Raw genomic sequence first — 24,501 nt, 5'->3', positions numbered from 1 at the left:
ATGAACAAATCAATCAATAATTTACAAAGAATAGACGTTTGTGAAATCGGTATAATTCCTGACTAGGGGAATCCCACAGTCGTTTGACTGTTAGAAATTATCGTTAGGTACGAATTAATTATAACGGTGTATTTTCGTGTACAAAAAGAGATAAGATGTGCAACTCACCAGACAGTCACAATAATCTAATTGACAATATGCTTTTAAATTTGCTTTTTGAGTTTTGGAAAACTTTCTGGATCGCTGATAAACCTTGAAGCTTGTGTAGTTCTGAGTCGCTGATAAACCTGAATCAGAAAAGAGGATGAAACGCGAACACGCACACACTTGGTTATCGTTTTGAATAGTACTGAGTTGAATTATGAAATGAAACTGAATAATAATAATTTTAACTAGTAGATACAATAAAAATTTGGATTAAATCGTTAACAGAATAAATAGTTTCGAAGTTATTAGAATATTTGTTTCGCAAAGTCGAGTCTTTCACGCGGTTACACAGTAGACCGGAGAACTCTAGCTCTAAAACACTTGCGGACCCCAATGACACGCACCTCACGATTTACCGTCACAGAGTGTCGCAGCTTCACGCTCTCGGCAGCGACCACAGTGGGTCCGTACCGAAAATGCTTACGCTGCATTTTATCGCTCGGCCGCGTTACCATGGGCCCGTCTACTTAACGAGGCGGTGTGTGTGTGCGTTTTCACGTCCATCCATCAGACTCCCGATTCAAATATATGATCAATCTTTACGGAATATTCGTACTCACAGGAAAACATGACGTCTCACATACAATTTCGCACAGCTAAAGGTCCTCCCTTAATGTTCATGATTTCATATACACAATTTCTGACTAGGGGAATCCCACAGTCGGTTGACTATCAGAAATTGTGTTGGGTATTCAAATTTTAACAACAATTTTTAATTAATTACTAATTCACACATGCGACAAGATCGTGGGAAGGCGCGGTTCCCTGCACCGGATGTAGAGCATACAATTTCGTCAGTCTTCTAAGAAATGATCCAGTCTGCGCATTCCCGCTGTAGCCGTTACTGATTATGTTACAATGTTTAACGCGACGGTCAGAGGTGTGCTCAACGAGGGTTCTCCCACAATGCTGCAAAGCATTGTTGAAACGCAACCCTGCCGCTTACATAAAACGGATTCGGCACAGAAGGAGAATCACTGGGTCTTTCCGAACGCGACTCTCTGGTGAGAACGCCGCTGCGTCAGCACCGCCTTATCTGTATCGCGGGACGGCAGTACGTTGAGACGACGACGTTCCAAGAAAAGGGGTTTTTGTTCTATCAAAAATATTATTAATTAATAGGCAGGAGTATGATCAACGAGGGATTTCCTATAACGCTAGGCGTTGTTGATGCATACCCTGACTTAAAAGAAAAATTTTACGTTCCGAACGTAACATCCCTCCCTCCTTGGAACCATCGTCGTCCCCGACGATGTATACTGAAGGTATAAGGTACGGTAGCGCTTATGATCGTATATGTATATGGACGTACAGGCTCAGGTTGCATTGGACTAGGGAATTCCCATAATGTTTGCACATTGACGCAATGCAATCCCGTTACAATTTAAGTGGGTTTAAATAGGGGTTCGTATATTAGGTCGTGCATGACGCGCAGATGATGGTTAGGTTTGTACCGCGTGTATCGCGTAATCGTGGTGCCTCCGACATACAGATGTATTGGCCCCGTCCGTTCACCGAGCGTCACCACCTCGTACGCACAGTCCAGTACGGTTTTACTGACGGTTGGGCAGCTCTCCACATCAATTGTGACTATTTCTGGACACTGCCGTAGCAAGCCACAAATGTCCTCATCAGTGATACCTTGGCTTTCTCTGCAGTGGACCTCTACCAAGCCCTTGAGGAATTGTAGCATCCACCCACTGACAGTCGGATGCATGTAGTTGATATTTAGGATTTTTAGTTTTTCCAATTTCCGGAGTGGTTCCAGAACGAATTCTCCTTTGATGTTTGTGCAACCACTCAGATTTAAAGATGTTACTTCCCCCATGTATAGGCCAATCTCCGAGACAAGGCCAGAAGCAACCCATCCGCAGAAGGTAAGACTCAGGGCTGTTATACTCCGATATTTTGAGGGGAAAGAGACAGCCATCTCTACCGGGCCCAGCTCCAGCTCGGCAAAATCTCCCCTTTCAACTGCCTCGTTGCCTTCCTCCATTTCCATTTCAGGCATGGGCTCCTCGAAACCACAGAAGTGCAACTCCAAGGTTGTTAGGGTCGTCTGCAGGTCTGAGTTGTTAATTAACGCCTGCAAAATACTATGGTCTATTAAATTTTTACATATACTGATCTTTAAATAATTCAGATTCCGCAACCCTTGAAGAGTGGTTGCTAGGTTTGAAGGTTTTAATTGTTCGCATCGGTGGAGAGAAAATGTTTCTAAATTTTTGTTGATTGCCGGAAGGGACTTCCCAGTGATGTCCGTATTCGTAACACAGAAAGACTTTAGAATTCCTGCTAGGGCCAGGACCTTAAAGAGTTCAGGATCCACGGGACCCTCACATTTCCCCAGTTTGAGGCAAGTAAGACGTGGTGCCCCCGACTCCAGGTCTCTCAAGGTCGATGGCCGGATCGTCACAGCAGTTAGATCTATTGCTTGCAGTTCTGGACAACTTCTTATGGCAATGGAGATAACTTGGGGTCTCAAACATTTTGCCAATGGTTCTTCATCTATCCGTATGCTCTTTAGCTGACTACCTGCTCTCTTCAGGAACCAGTAAAATGACTTAGTGCTCACTATCGTCCCTTCCCATGCATTTGGCCAGCACCAGTCATTCAGGTCGATATGGCGAAGACCGTGATACGAGGCGAGGCTTCCGAGTCGCCACCTTCTAGAGACCATCTCTAGACGGCTCCTGTCAGCAAACGGCAAATAGTTGGCAATTTTAGAGATGCATTCTATTGGGAGTGGAATCCGTTCACGCAAATCAAACCCAGGGAATGGGTTCACGTCAGGTCGTGGGGGAATTAACTTGGTGCTGTGCCACGAGTCCGCCATCAGCACCCTTAGCTTCCTCTTATGGCATATTATTCCTACGTCCGCCGCAGCCAAAGCCTTCTTTGCTCCGTCTATAGACTTAAATGTCACGAAAGCATTGTTCCCTGATGTCTTCCGCAGCACCACCACATGTTCAACTCCATACGGGTGAAATATCTCCATCAGTTTCTCCTTTTTGGTGTACGGCGCCAAACGGCTGACGAAGAGACGCCGATCGAGAATCTCTGGCCGGGAGAAACTGGACGATGCCATTTCGCTAGTGTACAGACAGTCACAGAAAGCAAGACCAAAATTATGAAATAACAAAATCATTGTCGAAGAAGGAAAAGAACATAAGAAGAATCGTAACTAACAACAAGTTCTGACAAGGGAATTCCCATAGTCCTTGGACTGTCAGGGTTTGTTATTAAGTATACATGTTTCTAGCAGTTTATCATCGCCCTTTGAATAGGTAACGGTGGTCTGTTTTCTGAAATAGACAATTCTTGAATTTCTTCAGTGGATCCCAGAAATAATAGACCATCAATCCTATTATAATCAAGGCCTGTGCCGCTATTGTTCCGTACGTCAATGACAAATGTGATTTTCTTGCTCGGTGATGTTCTCCAATTTCCTCTAGTTGGGCTTCAATTTCATACAAAGAATCAGATGTGCGTTCCAGTTTGTTATTGTCTTGAAACTATATCCGCTCAATAGCGATGTATGTAATTTTCCGTTGCGCGCAGTACTAAAAGCCGTGATAAAGCGATGCGTTGCAGTAATGTAATGTTTCAAAGAAATTTCAACAGATTCTGAATATTGACTCATTGCTAAACTATAGTTCAAAGCTAACTGTTTATCAATTTGCATTTCTAAGTCGGGTCAGCGTCATCTCTCAACCTGAATCAGTCAAATCAATCAGGACTCCAATTTAATTGTAATTTATCGACATGTTTGGTGAGCATTTTACCAGCTTCATCTCTTAACAAAACATTGTTTCCTTCTAGTATCCCAATAATTTTATATGGTCCGTGATAGTGCTTGGCGAATTTTCCCCTTTTTGGTTCTACTAAAACACGTACCGTATCTCCTATTTTTCCTTTGAAGGGACGGGCGTTTCTATCATAATACAACTTTGATCTTTCTTTTGCCTGAACCAAATTTTGTCCTGCTATTACTTGCATTTCTGAAAGTCGCGTTATTAAATCATGTAAATAGGAATTGTATGTGACTAAATTCTCGTCGTTCGGGAAGGAACTTGGGCAATGCGCAAGTTTGCCAAAAACTAATTCATACGGGGTAAAATTTGTGGCTTCATGGACAGATGTATTATAAGAAAACATAGCAAAGGGTACTAATCTATCCCAATCGTCAAAATCATTCATGTAATGGCTAATATATTCGGTTAACACTATGTGACTTCTTTCTAATGCACCATTGGTTTGGGGTCTATACCCGGATGTAGTGACATGTTGAATTTTGAAGATTTTTGCTAAGTTCCGAATTATCTTATTAATGAAACTAGTCCCTTTGTCCGTTAGTATTGCGCGTGGCGTTCCATACTGCAATATAAGGTTAGTAACCAGTGCGTGAGCTATAGTTTCTGCTTTTATGTCCGGAACAGGGACAGCTATGCAATATTTTGTCAAATTATCTTGCATAGTTAGTATATGTTTGTTCCCGCTGGGAGTAGTGGGTAAAGGACCTACAGTGTCTAACGATACTTTAGAAAATGGCTCCAAAGGAGTGTCAGTGATTAACATTGGTTCACGAGTTTTAGTTCTTACTAATTTTTGATTCTGGCAACTATTGCAAGTACGGATATAATTTTGAATATCGTTGCGCATACCTGGCCAATAAAATCGTTCTCGAATTCTGCAATATGTCTTTGTTAAACCCTTATGTCCTACTACCAAACTTTCATGTAACTCTGAAATGATTTTCAGGCGAAGTTCTTCCGGAGGTACCTGAGTGTTTCCGTAACAAAGGGCTATTTCGATACTGCTGTCCTCAAATGTATTCCTTAATATTTCTATTAACGTACCTTGAGGTAATTCGTCTGTAAAGTCGCCATTCTGTGAGATTCTTAGACCCTTTATATCTAAATCTGAAAGAATTTTCCTTAGGTTCTGTAGCCCAAGTTCCAAATCCCGAGTAGAAATTTTATCAAAATGTTTCCTTTTTACGACTACGCTAAATATTCTATTTTTACCGCGCTTTGTTATTAGTATTTGTCCCACTCTGGGCTTTGCCTCTTTTAAGTCGTTCGCATTGATGATGCCTAGGTCGGAGAGCAATATACTCACTGGTGTAACAAGTTCACAATCGGACGAAATGAAATGTACATAGTTTGATCTGTAATACGTTAGATTTTGTCTCGTAGAAGTTACGATGTCTTTACTTTTGTATTGCTTGCTGCGAGATTCGAATTCTAGATCCGGAGGTATGTAATCAGCGTCCGGGATGTATATGGATGATGAATTTGAGATTTGTGGGAAAAGTTGTCTAGGAGTAGATTTTTGAACGATAGGTTGCCTACCTCCCTCCTTGGGAGTTCGATCAACCGTGGAATTTGGAAATGGTGTCGAAAGTGCTATAGGGTTTGGATCTACGGTCGGGGTAGGTAAGATTGAACTGTATCTAGGCCTGTTAACGATTGTGCTATCAGGCACTCTTGTTGCAGTTATTTCTAGTTCTGATTCTTCCGGAATATTTTTCAGCTGAGGTGCTTTACTGGCTGTTTCCTCACGCCTTGGATTTGGAATTTGACTACCTTTTTCAGAATCTCTAGCTTGTTGTAATAATTTTTCTATACGTCTATTTAACTCTTCGTCCCCAGTATCATCATCGTATGGATCCAAATCTTGTAATATTTCCTGTCTACGTTCATCTAAAGTGTCTCCTTCAGAAAGGGCATCTAATAAAACTATTTCCTCTTCAAGTTCCTGTAATTGAGCGCTTTTATCTAATAATGATTTTTCAAATCTATTAAAAGACTCTTGTAGTTCTTCTAAATCTATAAATGTGGACTTCTGTTTGTTCTGATCATCTGTATCACTATCGCGAACTTCGGGTAAATTAATGGCAATAGTTTTCTCTACTTCGGACTCGCTCCCTTTTTCCCGCAATTCCGTACCGGCCACTGCACTTTGTGAATCTGGAATTTTAGGATTCTCCACCATCTGTTTAGGATGAAATCCCAGATTCGGCAGTGTACTCCTACGTTGACGGAATATGGGCGGATCTGACTGTTCGTCATCGGAATCGACGTCCTCTACTAGAGAAAGTTCTTTTGATCTACCTAATTCTTGTGTTTTTGATGGTCCCGGAGCTTCAGTAGCTTGAAACTTTGCTCGCGTTCTAGTTGCTATTGCACTGGTATCTAAAGGTACAGGTATCCTCGGTTTAGATATTGATCTTACTGGTCTCCCTAATTTTGGTTTTCCTGGTAAACTAGCTATTCTTTCCTTAGGTTTGGAAGCTTCAAATTCCGAAGATGTCGGGGTTCGTTTGCCCGTTGTGGAGGGTTTATTTATTGGTAATAATTTTGGGCAATCAGGTGCTAACTCCGACTTTGTATTATCAGAGGAATCCGATAAACTGAAATCATCAGACGAACATAGTTCATTTACTATGACTGGATTCCTTGATAAGGCATCAGCATTTGTGTTTAATTTTCCTGCCTTATGAATAAATTCATACTCATAATCTCGCAATTTTAGTCGGCAGCGGATCAATCGTTGCCCTGGATCTTTTATTGAATTAATCCATCGTAGCGGTTCGTGATCACTGACTAGGGTAAATTTACGGCCATATAAATATGGTCTGAAGTGTAAAATGGCATAAAGGACTGCCAAACATTCCTTTTCTGTAGTGAAATAATTTTGTTCCGGTTTAGTTAAAATTCTCGAAAGATATGCAACTGGGAGATCTTGACCATTTACTTCCTGACTGAGTACAGCGCCTATGGCATAGTCTGACGCATCTGTAGTTAAGGTGAACGGACTATTAAAATTTGGATACTGAAGTATGGGACTTTTACAAAGTGCTTTTCGTAATTCCAGAAATCCTTTCTTTTGTTCCTTTCCCCAAGTGAAAGTAGAATTTTTCTTCAACAAGTCTGACAGTGGTTTAGCTTTTTCTGCGAAGTTTTTGATAAAGCGTCTGTAATATCCTGCTAGACCTAGAAATTGCCTAATATTTTTCTGATTTTTTGGACGAGGGAAATTCTTTACTGCACTAATCTTTTTCGGATCCGGTTTTACACCTGAGTGACTAATAACATGTCCTAGGTAAGCAACTTCTATTTTGAGGAACTCGCACTTATCGGGTTGTAAAGTTAATTTAGCATCGGCCAAACGCATGAATAAACGACGAATTTTCTTTTCATGTTCTTCTAAATTTTTGGCATATACCACGATATCATCCAAATAAACGAAAACTTATATACCCTGTAACCCGCGTAAGACTTGATCCATTAGCCTTTGAAAAGTCGCTGGAGCATTTTTGAGACCTTCCGGCATTCGGATGTATTCATAATGACCGTTTGGGGTTGTAAAGGCTGTTTTTTCTGTATCTTTAGGATCCATTTCAATTTGTTGAAATCCGCTTGCTAAGTCAAACGTAGAGAAATATCGGGCTTCACCTAAGTGATCCAGAATATCGGTAATGTTCGGTAATGGATATGCATCGCCAATGGTTTTCTCATTAAGATTACGGAAATCTATGACTATTCTCCATCTCAGATTGCCTTTAGAATCCGGTTTTTTAGGAACAATCCAAATGGGCGAATTATACGGTGAATTTGAAGGTGCTATTATTCCGTTATTTAGTTTATTACGAACCTGTTTTTCTATTTCATCTTTATGAACCGGAGGAAAACGATACTGTCGCGTATTCACAGGAACATCATCTACTGTGGGGATTCTATGTTTAATGTATGAGGTACATGGTAATTTATCGCAAGGCAAGTGGAATCGTTCTGGAAATTCTTTAATGATTTTAATTACATGATCCCGTTCTTCTTCGTTCAAATGATCGAGACGCAATTTTTTTATGATTTCTAAAACTTTGTCTTCCGCGATTGGCAAGGTCTCATCTTCTGTATCAGAATCGAAATAATTTTGTTCTTCTTCGGGGAAGTTATGGTACTCGAATGGTATTAATTCTTGTGGCGGAATTTCGACTTCGACATCCTTATCCGTCGTATTAACGGCAAAGACGTGACATGCGCCTTGGTCATTTACAGACACAACAGCTTCGCCAATGTACAAACCATCTATAGTTTCAATTTTAGGTAGATATCCCTCTTTTAAATCGTGATTCGTAACGTCAATGGCAACCGCTTTTCTAGTACGTGCTTTTAAATACAAAAGTCGGGGTTCTACACTACGAGGTACTGGATCATGGCCAATAAAAGGTATGGGTTTAATAGGATCGCTTCGTGTTACCAATGTGTTATGGGCGAAGGAGATTTCAGCCTGCTCTTGTGTGAGATACTCTTTACCTAATATACCATCGCAACGCAGTACAAATGAAGATCTTACGACATGAAATTTTACGGGTTTGCCTAATAATGTAATTATTGTGGTACCTAAAGTCTCTGTCATATCCGGAGTTATTCCTGAGATAGCAACTGATTCATGAAGTGCGACTGAAACATTTTCGTCAAGGGCGCTTAATTTGATTACGTTTATATCTGCTCCTGTATCTACGAGGAAATATGCACAACCCATATTCAGCTCTTTACCCATCATTTTTACTAGTGGGGATTCGGGTTTTTCTACCGTTGCAATTTTTCTTGGTTTGCTAGAAATTTTACTGTTGCATGACGCTCCTTTTCCGAATGACTCGACGTCGCGTCCGTCCGTCGGGTCATTTGTGCGTTTAAATGACCGGTTCTATCTTCGGGTTTAGTATTTCTATTATATGGAGAACTCGGTCTCGTTGATGGAGGAATAGGAGATGGAGATCTTGGTCTAGGCCCTTGAGAATACCTATCTCTTGCTGAACGTGGTGGTTCATTACTGTTTGTATTATAATGATCATACGGGTAATAATTAGGATATGGCATTGGCGGATAGAAATAAGGCGAGTAGTACGGATGTGGAGGAAATCCCGCTGGATTGTAATAATGATTGTATGGTTCCCTGTTGCGTGATGGGGATTTTAAAATTCCTACTGGCGATCCGGTTACGTCAGGATTGGGACTCGGTGAACGTGTGCGATTCTCTTCTTCGTTTCGAATTGCATAATTTTGATAGCGAGGAGGGTTAATGGATTGGCGATTAGCGTAATCCTGATAGTAAGAATTCGATGATCTAGAATAGTTATTATTCTGATTAAATGATACTTTCTGGATTTCATTCGATGGTAATATTCCGGATTTCATTCGCGTTTCTATACGCGCTGCAAATTTTCTCGCATCGTCTAAAGTTTTAGGGTCACGCGCATCTATTGAGCGCGCTATTTCATCTGGAAGTCCGCGAATATAAGCTTCCAATCCGCATTCTTTTAATGGTAATAACATTTGTTCTGCATTATTCCCATAACTATCCTCTAACGCAACTCGAGCTCCGCTAATTAATATGTTTAATCTGTCATAAAAATCGCTAACTGATTCGTCCTTTTTCATCCGAATATTTTCTATTTCGTGTTGATAGTAAGGATAATTCTTGCCCGGTGCGAATCTACCCTTTAGATGTTTAATTAGTTCATTAACTGTAGTAAATGTTTTTCCATACGTGCTATCGCGAGCTGAACCCTTCAATTTTCCTAATACTGATTTTAGAAACGAGCCCTCTAATGCAGGAGGCACTAATGCTGCGCTATTTTGTACATCCTGTACAAAATCCTTAAGAGGAACGCCCTTCCCATCAAAGTACGGAATATTTAAAGTACTATTTTGAATAGTCAAGCACTCCGCCATGGAGGTCATCATTGCACTTGCGTCTTGCGACATCTTTAATTATTTGTAATAGGAACAAAACACCGCGCTACCACGACCACATTAACAATTGTGTAATTTTGTAAAATGGAAAAATTTTATAATTCTATCTGATTTCAATGAATATGAGCACCCAGGAATTCTTGCAAGAGAATTCCTGGTATCCCACCGCTGCCACCAGATCTGTTACGTGCCGCGGCCTTTTTAGTGTTCGAGCGGCGCGTTTTAAATAGCCAAATTCTGATTAGGGATATCCCACAGTCGTTAGACTATCAGAATTTCCTATCGTTACGTATAGAATGGCAAGGAGGCTCGCCGCACTGGTAACAGTCAATTATTTAAATTTTAAATGTCTAAGTACCTTATCAGATGGATAAGGGGTAGATTTTGGGATCGTTGGTGCTCTAGTCCCGTACGGGTCTTTTCAATGGAATCAGATAGGTAATTGATGAGTAGAATTTAATAGTAAATAAAGTTTTAATGATTAAATAATGAATGGATGTAAAACATTTAACAGAACTGAATATGAACAAATCAATCAATAATTTACAAAGAATAGACGTTTGTGAAATCGGTATAATTCCTGACTAGGGGAATCCCACAGTCGTTTGACTGTCAGAAATTATCGTTAGGTACGAATTAATTATAACGGTGTATTTTCGTGTACAAAAAGAGATAAGATGTGCAACTCACCAGACAGTCACAATAATCTAATTGACAATATGCTTTTAAATTTGCTTTTTGAGTTTTGGAAAACTTTCTGGATCGCTGATAAACCTTGAAGCTTGTGTAGTTCTGAGTCGCTGATAAACCTGAATCAGAAAAGAGGATGAAACGCGAACACGCACACACTTGGTTATCGTTTTGAATAGTACTGAGTTGAATTATGAAATGAAACTGAATAATAATAATTTTAACTAGTAGATACAATAAAAATTTGGATTAAATCGTTAACAGAATAAATAGTTTCGAAGTTATTAGAATATTTGTTTCGCAAAGTCGAGTCTTTCACGCGGTTACACAGTAGACCGGAGAACTCTAGCTCTAAAACACTTGCGGACCCCAATGACACGCACCTCACGATTTACCGTCACAGAGTGTCGCAGCTTCACGCTCTCGGCAGCGACCACAGTGGGTCCGTACCGAAAATGCTTACGCTGCATTTTATCGCTCGGCCGCGTTACCATGGGCCCGTCTACTTAACGAGGCGGTGTGTGTGTGCGTTTTCACGTCCATCCATCAGACTCCCGATTCAAATATATGATCAATCTTTACGGAATATTCGTACTCACAGGAAAACATGACGTCTCACATACAATTTCGCACAGCTAAAGGTCCTCCCTTAATGTTCATGATTTCATATACACAATTTCTGACTAGGGGAATCCCACAGTCGGTTGACTATCAGAAATTGTGTTGGGTATTCAAATTTTAACAACAATTTTTAATTAATTACTAATTCACACATGCGACAAGATCGTGGGAAGGCGCGGTTCCCTGCACCGGATGTAGAGCATACAATTTCGTCAGTCTTCTAAGAAATGATCCAGTCTGCGCATTCCCGCTGTAGCCGTTACTGATTATGTTACAATGTTTAACGCGACGGTCAGAGGTGTGCTCAACGAGGGTTCTCCCACAATGCTGCAAAGCATTGTTGAAACGCAACCCTGCCGCTTACATAAAACGGATTCGGCACAGAAGGAGAATCACTGGGTCTTTCCGAACGCGACTCTCTGGTGAGAACGCCGCTGCGTCAGCATCGCCTTATCTGTATCGCGGGACGGCAGTACGTTGAGACGACGACGTTCCAAGAAAAGGGGTTTTTGTTCTATCAAAAATATTATTAATTAATAGGCAGGAGTATGATCAACGAGGGATTTCCTATAACGCTAGGCGTTGTTGATGCATACCCTGACTTAAAAGAAAAATTTTACGTTCCGAACGTAACATTTTTATTCAATAATTCCGCTATTTATAAGAACGAGTTAATAAATACAATAATTTTTTATTTTACAATGGTATTCTATAATGTCCCCAGGGCAGCGTGTCAGTTGAATCGGGTACGATATACCGCTTGTCGTCGTATGGACTTAGAACGATTTTGGATTCCGAAATTGTGTACACTTTGTGCAATTTCGACCGTATGCAGGATTGCCTGCGAACCATTTCGATCTCCTTTTGCAAACACTGCGCGTAGTCGTCGAAAGTTATCGTTCTGGCTATGACGTTGGTCTTGACGCCTTTCGCCTTTTTCGTATCTTTTTTGCCATCTACGCGGAGTGCATACATTTTCGCTCTAAGACCTATGAATTCGGTCAATATCATCCCATTATTTTCGTCCTTCATCAGCCCCGGAACCTTCTTATTTAAGCGGGGCATATTATATGGATTGTCAGTAGGATAATCGCTTGTGTCGAATCTATCGATATTGCGTTTCATGGACTCGTAGATATCATCGCATCGAATATGATAAATGAGACTGTCTGTGTCTGTGTATAGAATTTTACATTTTTGACCATGCAGTGGAGACATGTACTCCTGATGAAATTCGTACAAACAAATTTTTGATATGTCTAGAATGCACATACCCACGTATATCGGTTTGTTGAATTTCACCTCGAGTTTTCGCAATTCAACAGCTATTAAATTTTCCGAAAAAACACTTCTGCTGTGGAAATTCGGTTTCGTGATCATTGCCTCCGCACCATATCGCCCTTTCCAATGTGTTAAAAGTTTTACGTCCACCTGAATTCGCACATTTTCCATAGTTTTACCGAATACCGCTTTGTTCACCAATTTGTACAAATTTTTTTCAAAGTCGTTTGTCGCGCATGTTCTAAACCGTGTATTGAGTTCGATGTAATCGCGGAGCCAGGGAGATTGAGCGAATTGAAGCGCGCGGTGTATCTTTGTAATACGAAGACCGTGACTCGTGCACTGCTGCAGGTTGCGATAATGGATAACGTAACGCTGCTTATCATATAATGTTGCGAGTAGCTTGTCCTGTCTGCTGCCAGGTGGTTTGGCACGCGTCGGGCAGAACGGTAGATCGGCGTGAGCGTCGTGCAGACGTTGCGGATATTCCAGATCTACCTGGAGAATGTATCCCGTGGGCGAATCGACAGCAATCGAAGACACGTCAAAATTTGCGACATCTTCGACCCATTGAAATTTGGCGTATGGTAAGGGCTGGCACATTGCCCATCCGTACAAATTGTTCACGTCAAAGTACATCAAGTACGATGACTGTTCCGATGCATCGTAAGATGGCATGTACTTGTTATTGGCTTGTGCGTGTCTTCCGGAACATTGGCTTAAACCGCCACGTATACCGCGTTCGATAAACATGACCATATCAACGTCTGTGAGCAATTCGAACGTAATTTTGGTATGTTTTAGCATGGTATCCCACGTAAAGCCAGGTAGAGTATAATAATGCGCGGAATCTAATCCATAACTCTTGATACAACTTTCACGAAAATTTTCAAAAATATCTGCCAATAACAAGACATCTGTTTTCAAATACTAATCGCTGCATTCGCCCAAGGTTTTAATCCCGAAACGCTGCCAGACAGTCTCGGCGTGTGCGTAATCGCTCTCGGATACAGTCTCACCCGTTAACGAACTGTAGAATGATTCGCGCGGTGGTAAGCATGGATCCTGCAGCTTGTTCGCGCAATCAAGGTATTCGTACGGAAATACACCCTTTCGCGTCAATAAATTGAAATCTTCGATGGATAATGTTTCAAATTAGGATCGTAAAATTTTTAATTTATCCGCGCTAAGAAGAGATGCTAATTTGTCGAGACTGGTATTTAGAAATTTGTACGAATCGATGAATCGCAATTTAATACAATTTCGCGAGTCTGATTCTTCAGCCGTATCTTCGACATTTTTCGTGAATGAAATATATTTTTCTTTAGTTATGGGCAATACGTCAACGCTGCCTTCGAAAGCGGTAGCTATTTCCTCGATAATAAAATGCGAATCATAGCCGGATATATTATGGAAAACTATTGCGATGTAAAACGCGTTTTTATAATTTAAATTGCACTTCGAATGCGCGGGGCTTCTAAACCGTTCGTTAGATGGCAATGATCATGCACTCGTTTATCATCAGCCTCGAATGGCTTTTCACAAATGTGGCAATGCTTCGCGCTGTGAAATGCCCTCCACTGGTCTTTCGTCAACTTTTCCAAGGGAACATTATTGGCCAGGATGGGTTTAGCGAAGTTTGCAAAATTTTTCAGCTCTTTCACGAACCAAGAAACGCAATCCACATCGCGATGATATCGATATGCTGATAACGATGCATCGTACGAGCAATGCATATAATAGCCAATACTGTGCACCTTATGTTTCTGGTATGTGCACAATTTGTGCTCCCCCGCATCCTTCTGGACATTCTCCGTTTTCTCTAGGATGCACTCTAGATCGGCGTACACCACGAAGGGGAGTCGTTCCTTCCTGTCGTAGCCATCGAAACTGAGAAAATTGTTGTCCTGGCTAGGCAGCAGAATGGCGCAGTCGTTCATCTCTCGGCAATCCACTGTGTGGGCCTCCAACTTCTCGGCGGATCCAAAGTAGTGCATGCATCTGCAAAAATCAAAAATTTTTTATTTAATTTTTCATGGGGACGTTTCAATATTTCATCATTTTATATACGCACAGATCACAGATGAATTTCTTTGCCTTCTTCTTGCTCAGCTGTGCGCTCACCAGCCGGGACAAGTTCTTGATCCATACAAAGTGCCCTACATCGCCGTGCTCTTGATTTGGCGTGTAGAGCAGGTTGACGTGTCAATCCCTCTTTTGGCTGGTGAGGCGCAACGGAAAGACTGTTGACCCCTTCTTCTTCTTCTTCTCGAAGCTATAGACGTTGATGGAGTTGTTGTTCAACCCTTCAAACTTTACAATTTGCTTCGTAGACATTGGAAACTCAATGCCCTGGAGATTTAGCACCAATGTATAATGTGGATATGAACTTGGCCGATGAGGGTTTCTTTCGGCGGGATGGAGAGCTGCGACCACTGCCCACGCGAAGCAGGCGTTTTCCTCGGATCACACGCTAATTGTAGCTTTCTTCATCAATATTTCCCGCGGCAACTTGAAGTGGCACCCTGCGCGCAGCGGATTGTACTTATTCACGTTGACAATCAAATTGTGGATTTGTAATAGTGCCCATCCGCTGTCGCGTACCTGGAACTCTTCCAACGATGCCAGGGTGGGTTCGATGATACATCGTTGGTACCACTCCTGTAGATCGGATGTACCGAAGAGTTCGCAGTTTCGGGTATTGATGCTTTTACAAGCATGCTTGTCCCCCGCCACAAATTCGCCGTTGAACACAGTGTTCACTTTGAGGTTCTGATGTTTCCTCAAGGCGCCTCGTACATGCTCCAGCACAATGGTCTCCGCATCCTGGAGAAAGTTGCGCGGCTCGATATAATTCGAATTTAATACTGCACCAGTTAATACGCGACTATCGAACGCAGTGCCTATTTCGCGCCACAAAAGTCCTGTGCTCGAATGTCCGGCACCTTCATGCACGAAACGTCCGCGCAACGAATATTTTGGTCCTTCGAGCTGCGCGATTCGAGCAACCAGCGATTGCTGAACACCGATCGATAATCGCGGGCGTTTCACTCGGCTGTGTTCTTCCAACGATTCGATACACTCGTTGCACCGTTCTTCCCACGCGAGGTACTCTTCGCGTGAAATCAATCGCGCAGATTGATCCAACAATTGACGTTCTACTTGCGTGAATTCTCCCATGGTTGTAAATGGAATATTTCTTTTCCGCGCAACACGTTGCAGCGATTTGAGACTTTGTGCAGTTTAGAGTGCGCTTTTTAAGACTGATACCATGGTTTGGTATCTCTACCTAACTCTTTTGGCGTACCCCCTCCCTCGAATGCACCGCATGCAAACACGACGATCCACCCCAGCATGGTTCTGTGCAGTTTCTGCCGATACAGCATAATTCTTTCTATGATTCGCGCGTATGACGAATTAGCGCGCAAAATCATCCGACACAGTTTCTGCTGACGCCGCATAATTCTAAGATTCGGCGCTTTCACAGATATTATATTACATTCAACACGTGTCGAGACTTTTATCCTTGATGGTGGGGCTCAAATTACATACAATCGCGCGATATGCTGCGATGTTAAGATTGGAAAACATTATGGAAAAATTGGTAGCTTTAAAATAAAATGCTGTGGTGGGGGAGGCAATTGTACCTCTATTTAAGCCGAGCTCTTGGACGCTATTCCATCAATCGCTCAGTAGCCTCAGTGACTTTGACGGAACAGACGGTACTCCGTAAAAAATATAGTGCACATCAAAATGTACAAACACAGCTTTAACGATTCATCCTGCGCAGCCGGCAACGATGGTGGGTTTCCAAATGAATGTCAACAACAACAGCAACAACTACATCATCAACAATCCAATATGAGGTATGTACACGTTACTATACACTTTTCATTTACTTCATTCACTTGTTTACTTCATGTACTTGTTTCTTACAGTTCTGGATCCGTATCGCTAAAAACGATGAAAACATCGAAACCATCAATCGTACGGATCCTGGGGCGTGATTATCCACTGACTGCAACAGCTTATAAACGTCTAACTATAGGAATTCGTATTGGTATGGATTTGTGTCACGTCGAGATCGCCATAGCCGACAATAAAGGCAGCGAGTTAAGCTTTTCAATGTCTACGTGGAAGCTCCTGCTACAAAACGAGGTGGACATACTCCAACGATTACGCAGCAACGCAACATCGCCCCAAACTCACATTATAATTGATCATTTACGACTAGAGTTCACGCGTATGCATGATGATCACCTTATTAAAATCACCGATAATCGCGTTGTCATATATATGACTGAAGCCACGATGTGTAAACTATTTGCGTACAATCATTGCATTGAACATATGTACACGTGGCTAACTGAAAATATGTACGCTGTAGGCAGTAAATATGTCACTTTCGTAGACGTTCTACGTAGCGCTACCGCGCCAACAGATTATGTAAAATTAATTTCTGAAAGCGAACACTTCGAACAGCATTCATTGATTGAATGTGAATTGTTAGCATGTGCAATCAATCATATTGTGGATGATGCTCGTAGTAAAAAATGGTAAATTATATTCTTTTATTTATGATTTTTAACAATATATATCTTAAACCTATATTATTTCTCCATTTCATTCACCCATCATCCTCCCCGTCATCTAATTGTAAGATTCTGCGTTTCTGTGTTACATTTCATTCTTCGCGCTGCCAAGTGACATCACCCTGCACGGCCGTTCCAGAGGAGTCGAATTACGCGAGATCGCGCGATACGCAGCGACGTTAAATCGGAACGCTTTGAAATACAGTTAGCTTTAGAATGCATGCGATTCTATCCCCTATGTTGTGGTGTCTCTTTCCCTCCTAGAATTTTAACTTTAAAGTAATGCTCCTCTCTTTCCCTCGAAGACGCGGTGTCGAGAAACGCCGATCTTTCCCGACATCGTCCGAAACAATTTCTGATGCATATTGGTTTGGGAAAAAATTTCTAGGACAGTCCCCACCCTGGGTTAGGTCTGAAAAAATTTTCGGGTGGGCCAAGTTCTGAAAGAGATTTTTTTCGGGGGTCAATGCCTCCCTCTGAAAAATTTTCGAAGGTGGGCCAGGTCTGGAGAGGCCTCCGAGGCGGCTCGGCCCGGACTGATCCCCTCGACGATTACGGCTTCCCCCACTCCGCGGCTCGTTCGCGCGCAACCGGTCTTCCTCTCCCCGCAGACCCCGCGCCCATGTTTCTCTCCGCCACGCTCCCCCGCGCGCCCTCACTTCCCCCCGCCTCCGCGCTCCCCTCGGAGGACCTGGTCTAGAATCCCCATAGTCTTACTACTATTTGGGATTTTGGGGAAACTTGGATATGGTGTAGCCTTTAGTGATATATAAACGTATTTCAAAGGATTTTTCAAAATTTTCAAAATTGTGGAAATTTACTTTTTTTCTCATTAAATGGTAACTGTTAACAAAGAGACAGATATGAATGAGTAGGGAAAACAGTAGGAAAAAAAGATTACTTAATAAAACTTACGACACTTAAAACATACAAATTTTAGACCATTTATTTTGAAATTGTTCTCAACAAATGCAATTTTATATTAGCAGGGCACCTATTACCCGGACGAAATCCCTAAATAGATACATAGCGAGAAATCGAAATACCATCCTGTGACACCTCAATAATAGAATATACCGTTCTATTACAAAAAAAAACTTGCCATTGACATTGCTTTCAGTACCTCATTCATAAAAAAAACCGTTTGTACCATCATGTCCGATGGAACTGATACCACACAGAAATATATTAAACAATATTCACTTATTGGAGTAATTTGTATATAATAAAATATTAAAAAAGAGACAGCGTTACACGTATTCAGTAAATTCTGTCACATCGTCCCTCGGTTCGAGTTTAATTTGTACGATGTAGGTATAGGTATTCAGCGAACAGTATTCTCCGATGCTCGCGGTTACTTTGTCGCTGTCAATGGGTCGTAAAAGAGAAGGATAGGACGGAGGTCATAGCAGCCGAGAAATAAAGCCAGCGCCTCGGTCTGCTAACACAGATACACAGCGTTGCCAGCAACATTATGCAAGACCACTTACTTAGCGGAAGGGGAACACCTACAGGAGTCGTGGTAACGTATGCGTGAAGACTGCTGACGCACACATTACCATCCCTCCTGTGGGTGTTCCTCTCCGCTAAATAAGTGGTCCTGTATAATGTTGCTGGCAACCCTGCAGATACACAAAAATTTTTCAATAACAATAACAGCTCAACTTTTTTACTTTTAGTTTTTTCTGCGTAAACATTTTTTTTTCAAATATTGATAACATTTTCCTGATTATACTGAGAGCAAACATATGAAACAATGTTGAATTTTCTTTTCTTTCTGCTCAAATTCCTTTACATTGAGCCCTGGATTTCACCAGCCGATCGTGTTGTAATTTAAACTTTACCCTCTAAACAAGTGATGTATGTGTCACGGCAAAAGCGTTAATTTAGTAAATGTATACAGTTCCCAGCAGTTCCTAGTCAATGTATGCCCAAAATGCATGTAACCTAACCTACAATCGTACGAAAATGGGAAAGTACGGAAATTCCACATTGTCAGTCCTCCGGAGTAGGCGCCATCTCGTTTCCACTACCTCAACTAAATTTTTCACGTGACTTACTCTGTATTATCGCCAATATGGCGGAACTCGTATTTGGAAATGCAATCACGGGCATACGTTGTTTGTCCTTATATGAACAGATTTTTGACTAGGTAAGGACTCATTCGAAAGAGGAAGGTTCAATACAGCGCGCTCTGGTTATCGTTTAAATCACAAAACTCTTTTAGTGATCTATAAATACTTGGATTCTGCGGGTGTATTTTGTTGACTTTTGCTCTACTTTGGACACTCATATTATTAGATATCAACATAATCTCGTCGAACCATGACCAGAGCGCGCTACACTGAACCTTCCTCTTTTGAATGAGACCTCGCCCAGCCCAAAATCTGCTTATATAAGATCGAAAAACGTATTCTACAAAATCCATGTATCGGGCCAGATTGTGTCGGTATACAGCGCGCTGCATTACCCGTATCTACCCCCTTAATCGCGTGCACTTCCTACCACTTGTAGCGACTCGCAGAGGCTTGGCTGCCAGGCGCGGTGCGCCGTTCAGAACTTTCCACACGTGTCGTTTTCCTATTCTAAGTATCTTTCTGTCGCAATAATTGGGAAAACTAAGCACGACAGTTCTGCCCGCGTGCAAACCTTGACTTCAGAAGAGTGTACATTCTTATGAACTGTCGTGCTTAGTTTTCCCAATTATTGCGCACCATAGTTTCGAACATGACATGCAAGAGCGTAGGTGACAAATTTGACCTACATCACGCGCAATCAGAAGACTACCCCTTTTGTTCCAAAACATCCTGCATATTACATCTCTTCATCATTTAACTTGCATATAACATATCACTTGCATACCTATGTGTATTTATTGTCTATCAATATTAGTTTGTATATTAAAACAAGCAATGACATGATAATTTTATTATTGCCGTCAATAGTAATAATTATGATCGTTACAACCGTGAATGTGTTAACTGCAATTTCATTTGCCATCGCTTTGCCGGGGAAACAGGTGGACATTTTTTAATGTACGCTTGTAAAATTTTACAGTCGTTATAACTGAGTCATAAATCATTTCCATAATTTCTAGCACCTTCAGGTAAACTAAATGTAACTTCGTAAACACAGATGTTACAGTGTCCCCTACAGTAACAGCATTTATGATATCCTCTATAAGCCAGGTATATTGAGGAATTTGTATACTTTTCGCGAACGTATATCGCGATGGTGTCTTGCCGATTGTTTCGCAGATCGATAATATTCATCGAATAGGTAGTACACAATACAAGACTGCACTGGGTCGTGGAAAAACACATGTGAAGTCGACCTAGAAATGTGAGCCCGAACTTACTGTCTCTAAGTTGTGCCGAGCATAACCTTCTGGCATGCACGAAGGAGTGCGGTCCTTCCTTCACTCCGGCGTTCACGTATTTTTGCGTGGCGCGCCGGCGTGTGGCGCGCAAGAACAAACGCAAGTGCGTCCGTGTAAAGGGCCCAAATATCATAAGAGATTATTGTTGATTGAATGTATAAAAATGAACATTTATTTCGTCGTCACTTACATATCTCGTGGACTACAAAGAACAGAACAGGAATCGCTTGAAGTCAGCATAGTGAACACAAAAACAAAAGACGGTACAGACGCCGCGTTCGTCCAGCGCATACTTTGACGCGCTATATAAATTCGCCGGTGTGACAATCTCACATCAATTATGAACCTTTTCTCCCGTTTTCGACGCTTCCTGTCATATTTCTGAAGGATTTCTGGTTTGCCATACGAGTGTCAAAACTTGACTGGTGAATAGCAGAATCTCTCGTTAACATTTTAAGATCGAAAAAATTAATTTCTTTAGCATTTTTAGAGTTTCGTACTAGAATGTTCTAGTCCTGAGTCACGAGCTCTTCACTAGTGAATACTGTATTTTGTAGGGATGAATTGAAGTACTTACATAGTAGATAAGTGGTATTTGAGGCATTCATAGCAAAACCGGAGTAACCCCTATTGAAAAAAATAAATATTTCCTATTTTATATGAATAGTACAGCATTAGAACACATTTTTGCTACAAACTCAATTCGGAAAAAATTGAAATTAGGTTAGTCCGTTTTTGCTCTGAATGCCTCATTTAATCTGTTAAATTTTACAGTATTCAATAGAACACACTTACTAACTTTATTTAATAATTAATTCCATCATTCGCAGGTACACCTGTACTTTCACGGCGCACTATTACTAAAGATAACCATATTAATTAAAGTGTATTTGATTCACAGATTTTAATCATATTTTATCATATTATAATGCATACTTGTCAGTTTCTGACAGCATCCAGTAAGATAGCCGTGTTAAATGTTTTTTTTATTTATAGACAGAAGGGGAGGACATTAGCAAACTGGAGAAAGCAGATATTCTGGAGTTGACAGTGCGTCATTTACAAAGGCTTCAAAGTTTCCAATCTTCCGGATTGTCAAGTATAATTACGAAGAGTGATGGTACTTCCGCTGAAAGTCGGTGGCTGTCCGGTTTCGGACACTGTGCAGCTGAAGCATACAGATTTCTCTTGGCACTGCCAGGTGAAGGTGCGGAGAGGCTAGCGAGACACCTCGCAGCTGGTCTTCAAAAGAGCCGGCAGACGGATACATCGGTAATTATCTTTTCCACGATGATCCCATCGCGAAACAGTGTGGCAGAAAGTGTGACGATGATAATTCTCAGCAATCTTTACTGAGATTGAAGTGCAGCAATAATTATATTTCGCAGTTATTATAAGTAGTAAGACAAGGGGGATTCTAATTCAAATTTGAGTTTCAAGGTCATGATCATGACCTTGAAACTCAAATTTGAAAATTTGTTTTTTTGTCGGCGGGCTGGCGGCGGATGACGTCATAGAGATGACGGAGTGGTGGGGGGTATCATCGAGGAAGAGGAGGAGGAACCGCGGGGTGACGGTGCGGGGGTATCATCGAGGAGGAGGAGGAGGAGGAACCGCGGGGTGACGGTGCGCTACTCTGGAGCGTGGTACAGACTGTCGGTAAGGAAGGTGCTACTCTGGAGCGTGGTACAACAGACTGTCGGTAAGGAAGGAAATATTAATTTTATGATATTAATATAAATGAAAAAACTTCTCGGGGCGACGGGGCTCGAACCCAAGACCTCCGCGGTACGAGTCAGCCGCCTAACCAACTCCCCCAAACGCCGTCTCTGACATTAGTCTTTTCCGAATGGTACATATAGCGAAACCAACGGAGCGTCACATATGTGGCACACACACACACACACACACACACACACACACACACACACACACACACACACACACACACACACACACACACACACACACACACACAACGTCGGCGTATAATAATTTATTTTTATGAGAAATTTTATCAGAAATTGTTTCGGACGATGTCGGGAAAGATCGGCGTTTCTCGACACCGCGTCTTCGAGGGAAAGAGATGGAGCATTACTTTAAAGTCAAAATTCTAGGAGGGAAAGAGACACCACTACATAGGGGATAGAATCGCATGCATTCTAAAGCTAACAGTATTTCAAAGCGTTCCGATTTAACGTCGCTGCGTATCGCGCGATCTCGCGTAATTCGACTCCTCTGGAGCAGCCGTGCAGGGTGATGTCACTTGGCGGCGCGAAGAATGAAATGTAACACAGAAACGCGGAATCTTAAAATTAGATGGCGGGGAGGATGATGGGTGAATGCAATGGAGAAATAATATAGGTTTAAGATATATATTGTTACAAATAAAAGAATATAATATAAATAATATAGGTTTAAGATATATATTGTTACAAATGAAAGAATATAATATAGGTTTAAGATATATAAATTGTTACAAATAAAAGAATATAATATAAAAAAAAAGAATATAATATAAATAAAAGAATATATAAATATAAAAAAAAGAATATATAAATATAAAAAAAAAGAATATATAAATATAAATATAAATATAAAAAAAGAATATATAAATATAAAAAGAATATAATATAAAAAAAAAAGAATATAATATATAAATATAAATATAAAAAAGAATATAAAAAAAGAATATAATATAAATAAAAGAATATATAAATATAAAAAAAAGAATATATAAATATAAATATAAAAAAAAAATAATATATCTATTGTGAGGATCGCGGTGGTGATGGTGATGATGATGGCGATCGCCGCTGCCGCAGCCTGGCCACCCTCGTGGGGCCCGCCGCATTCTCCTCAGCCTGCGCCGATGGTTCCCCCACCACCCGCGCATTCATCATGAAATATAAATTCTAGAACACACAAAAAATTGATATAATATTTATACAAAACATATTAAATATATAAAAAAAATAAAAAAATAAAAAAATGCAAAGTATTACATACTTGCAGCGGGGGTGAAGGTGGTGGTGACGGCGACGGCTGAGGAGAGCCCCAATCTGGGGACCACACCCTCGGCGACGGGGGTGACGGTGGTGGCGATGGCAGCCCGGGGGGTGACGGTGGTGGCGATGGCGGTCCGGGAGGTGACGAGGGTGGTGAGTTCTGGAACATAGAAACGTCTGATTTTAATCTCACTCGGTATCAATGGTTAAACGCGATAAATGTTAAAAAAATACTGTTAAGTACATACCTCAGGGTCACACTCGGGGGCAATCCTTAATAGTCCCATTTTCGCAGAAATTATTTAAATTAGTCTGCTGTCTTTAACGTTTGATGGACAACTGGTCTCGATGCATCTCCTGGCTCTCGCACGTCAAAACCCCCTCCTATGATGAAATCGAGAAATGCATAGCTTTGCAAAGTAGGATGCCTTTGTTCTTCGCCATCTTCATCACAGGCCACCTGCATTTTCGCTGACCATCCTCCTCCATGTACTTATCTTCTTCTTCTTCACTGACCGTCCTCTCCTTATTCGCACGCATCTTCTTTCCCTTCTTCTATGGGCACATCATTCGACTAGACCATACCACTCTGATCACGTATTGAATATCTACCATACCACTCTGAACGTGTATCAAACGTGTATTGGACCACTTTCAACGTCATCTATCGTACCACTTTGAACATCTATCGAACGTCTATCGTACCACTTTGAACATCTATCAAACGCCTAACGTACCACTCTGAACATCTATCGAACGTCTATCATACCGCGTTGATCATGAATCGTACTACTTGTACATAATTACAACTATCGTCTTAATCTAGCGTACATGCAGAAGGTTGGAGGTTGAGGAGGGTGAAGAAAAAACAGTTATGCATAAAAAATTGATTATATTTTATTTGTGTATTTCCCTCTGGCGTTTAGACCACCAGTTGAATATTTTAAATACATTTTGCA

At 41.2% G+C, this 24,501-nt stretch overlaps 3 protein-coding genes across 6 annotated transcripts in view; 1 reads left to right on the top strand and 2 right to left on the bottom strand.

The window, feature by feature from the left end:
* The window catches only part of LOC143375456 (enhancer of split mgamma protein), a 123,704-nt gene that overhangs the window by 57,210 nt on the left and 41,993 nt on the right, over positions 1-24,501 (top strand). For all 4 annotated transcript variants that reach the window (XM_076824556.1, XM_076824555.1, XM_076824557.1 and 1 more), the window contains one exon: positions 21,531-21,806. In XM_076824556.1, the coding sequence (XP_076680671.1) occupies positions 21,531-21,806 (276 nt within the window). The remainder of the gene's footprint in view (positions 1-21,530; positions 21,807-24,501) is intronic.
* On the bottom strand, positions 910-3,489 carry LOC143375453 (uncharacterized). The gene has a single exon (XM_076824547.1). It carries the CDS (start codon positions 3,353-3,355, stop codon positions 1,592-1,594), a length of 1,764 nt encoding a protein of 587 aa, XP_076680662.1. The 5' UTR covers positions 3,356-3,489; the 3' UTR covers positions 910-1,591.
* On the bottom strand, positions 14,012-15,752 carry LOC143375358 (uncharacterized). Its single transcript, XM_076824362.1, is given in 2 exon segments — positions 14,012-14,564; positions 14,638-15,752. Coding segments are annotated over 2 exon segments (1,659 nt in total). The 5' UTR covers positions 15,744-15,752.

The sequence above is a fragment of the Andrena cerasifolii genome, chromosome 12 (genome assembly GCF_050908995.1).
Source record: "Andrena cerasifolii isolate SP2316 chromosome 12, iyAndCera1_principal, whole genome shotgun sequence".
NCBI lineage: Eukaryota > Metazoa > Arthropoda > Insecta > Hymenoptera > Andrenidae > Andrena > Andrena cerasifolii.
This window is presented reverse-complemented; position numbering and strand designations above follow the sequence as displayed.

What these genes read in the sequence shown, in the direction of transcription:
- LOC143375453 (XM_076824547.1), bottom strand. Translation starts at nt 3,355, where the DNA reads ATGATTTTGTTATTTCATAATTTTGGTCTTGCTTTCTGTGACTGTCTG.